Genomic DNA, 2500 nt, shown 5'->3' with positions numbered 1-2500 from the left:
ACCGTTTAGTTTAAATCTTACCGAAAGTGAGGTGATTTGGTACCATGCGAGGCCATTGATTGTTGGGAATCTCTGGGAATAAATCGACCCTGTTTACATTCCTGCTCGAACTCCCATTGTTTTTCAGAAATAACTTATACAGGAATTGTTTACGAGGACACCGCACCCGAGTGGCACGTCAGCCTTGAATTCAACGGAAACGAGAAAGCACTCCTTAACTATTCACATTTAAGGTGTGACAGAGTGACTGTGTCACTAGCTCTTTGTTTGAAGATTTGATATCAATGTTTTAGAAGCTTATGTTTATTAATTTTACCTTTTGAAGGGATTCCGAAAAAGATGGTTTACCCTAGATGGACAGTACTTAACATACTACAGAGCTGCAGAAAAAACGGTATAATATGTTCCCCAGTACAAACAGAGAATAATTATAATTATGAAGCATCAAGATCAGTGATCTTCCTTGCCTTTGGAGAAGTCGTTGTTCTACTTATAAATTTATTGCTGTTGATATCATACCTACCATTATCCAAATGTTGCTAAATATTAGACTCAGTGACTTGTCGGTGTCATTAGCATAAGCCGAGCTTGTGCGCAAAAGATGTATTCAGAAATGCAGCCAATGGATTCATGTTCTTTATGGCAGAAGTCCATTAACCCAGAAATCTCTATCTGGAGTGGAATGTGACCCATCAGTTGTCCGGTACTAGAGTTTTGCAGGAAAAAACGTGGCTGTATCACTCCTCGCACAATCCATGATTTTGCATCAACCAATCTTCAATCAATCAATCTTTATTATTTATAACACGCGCGTGAACATATGAATAGGATCAAGCGTGAGCAATCCCTCATACGGTGTCGTACTACAGCTGCATTTGGTTGTGTTGTGGTCATCAGCCTCAATCTGATTGACCATAATGTGGTCGGAGCCGTATTCTAAATGTTAATAGATAATACAGTAAACTGATAAATCAAAGCCAAATGAAAGAGATCAACACTTCAGGGTTATTGGCTCCTCTTTATGGCATTATTAAGTGTCCCTCTTCCTCCTCCCCTCCCTGAAAGAAAAACCCACCACTCCTCAAGTAAACATCGCACCTCAAATTCCTCTTTCACCCTGTCACCGTTTTGTCGATTCAACGCGTCACTCAGGATGCATGTATTAGAACGGCTCGCATTCAGAAAACAATAGACACAAAGTAAATAGCAGATTGCCTTCTGTGACAAAACTCATGCACAAGTTAAGGAAACAAAATGTAACCTGCAATGATGTGACAAAGATTCCCCTGCCCTTCTGTGGCAGACTCTTCCTTTGTACAGTGAAATTAGAGGTTTTAAAGAACTTCATAGTCTCTGGATTCAACCGTAAATGATGCATAGAGTGTACACCTCGTTGGTTCTTTTTGGACGCGAAAAGGCCCTCACACGCTAAGTCTGACCTTACAAAGTTCTGGAGGAAATTTTGTAGTCATCTGCAAGAGCGTTGTACAATGTAGTTTCTTGAAACTACCCTCTTTTTTTTCCACAGGAAGAGAATTGCCTTGGAACTATTGATTTTAGCCAGGTGTGCAATAATATCTAGTATTAATAGTAAAGGCACCTCAATCAAGCCCTTTGAGTCCATATTTTGTGATGTCTTTTCCCCGGCCCGTTTTCATAATTATAATTTGTTTTGATACCTTTGGAGAAAACATTGGCAGTCTGCCACGATAAACTCGGTCAGGTTTCCATTTTGTAGTTTCGCTGATCGTTAATATACACTTTATCCCACTGACCATAGCAAGAGAGTTCACTTTTTTTGCTCGTGAGTTTGGCGCCTTAGCGATATTTCACGCACTTCTGATTCGACTTGGTCGTTAATTTTAGATTACTTTAAAAGATAACAAACCATTCACTCACCCAACCCCCATGTAAAAGAAAGCTGCACCACCCCACCCATTGATAATTGATATTGGTAAGTGCCAAAATTGGCAAAAGTGCTTTTCACGCGTTCTGATTGGTGAACTAAAAGAACTATTCACCTCCGGGCAGCGGAAGAGATACAAAATGGTTTCCCTTAATCGGAATTGTTTCTGTATTTTTCGGTTATTCAGCTTGTATAGTTTAAACTTCAAAGCGAACGAGTGTCGTGGTTTATGGAACAACTTAAGCACTACTTGCAAAAAAGCCTGAGATAAATCCAAGCTTAAACTTGATTCGAACCCATGCACACTGCATTTTCGCATGGAAAATTAAGACACTCCTCGATCTTTTTCAGATAAGACTCATCTAGGAAAGATCGAAGCGGCCCTGCTCATACTTTCAACTGTCTTAGGATACTTGTAACTTCTCGCAAATGTCCACCCTTCCAAATAGTTTGATAAGCCAGTGGTAGAGGCGACCGATTGACTCAGTTGGTTGAGAATCGGGCTACCTTGGGGGAGGTCTTGAGTTCAACTCCCTCCTGACCAATACTCAGGGTCTTAAAACAACTGAGGAGAAAGTGGTAATAACATTTGTT

At 40.3% G+C, this 2500-nt stretch overlaps 2 protein-coding genes across 2 annotated transcripts in view; one reads left to right on the top strand and one right to left on the bottom strand.

Annotated features, from left to right (window-relative positions):
• LOC138014072 (protein HID1-like) overlaps positions 1-1519 on the bottom strand; it is a 35805-nt gene extending 34286 nt beyond the window's left edge. The window contains exon 1 of the mRNA XM_068861101.1: positions 524-1519. Within this exon, the coding sequence (XP_068717202.1) occupies positions 524-526 (3 nt within the window). The 5' untranslated portion in view covers positions 527-1519. The remainder of the gene's footprint in view (positions 1-523) is intronic.
• Positions 1520-1528: 9 nt separating this feature from the next.
• The window catches only part of LOC138060172 (uncharacterized), a 7233-nt gene continuing 6261 nt past the window's right edge, over positions 1529-2500 (top strand). The window contains exon 1 of the mRNA XM_068905894.1: positions 1529-1564. The gene's annotated coding sequence lies outside the window, so the exon portion shown is untranslated. The remainder of the gene's footprint in view (positions 1565-2500) is intronic.

Source organism: Montipora capricornis, chromosome 8 (genome assembly GCF_036669925.1).
Source record: "Montipora capricornis isolate CH-2021 chromosome 8, ASM3666992v2, whole genome shotgun sequence".
Taxonomy (NCBI): domain Eukaryota; kingdom Metazoa; phylum Cnidaria; class Anthozoa; order Scleractinia; family Acroporidae; genus Montipora; species Montipora capricornis.
Note: the sequence above shows the minus strand (reverse complement) of the source record. Positions and strands in the feature narration are given on the sequence as shown.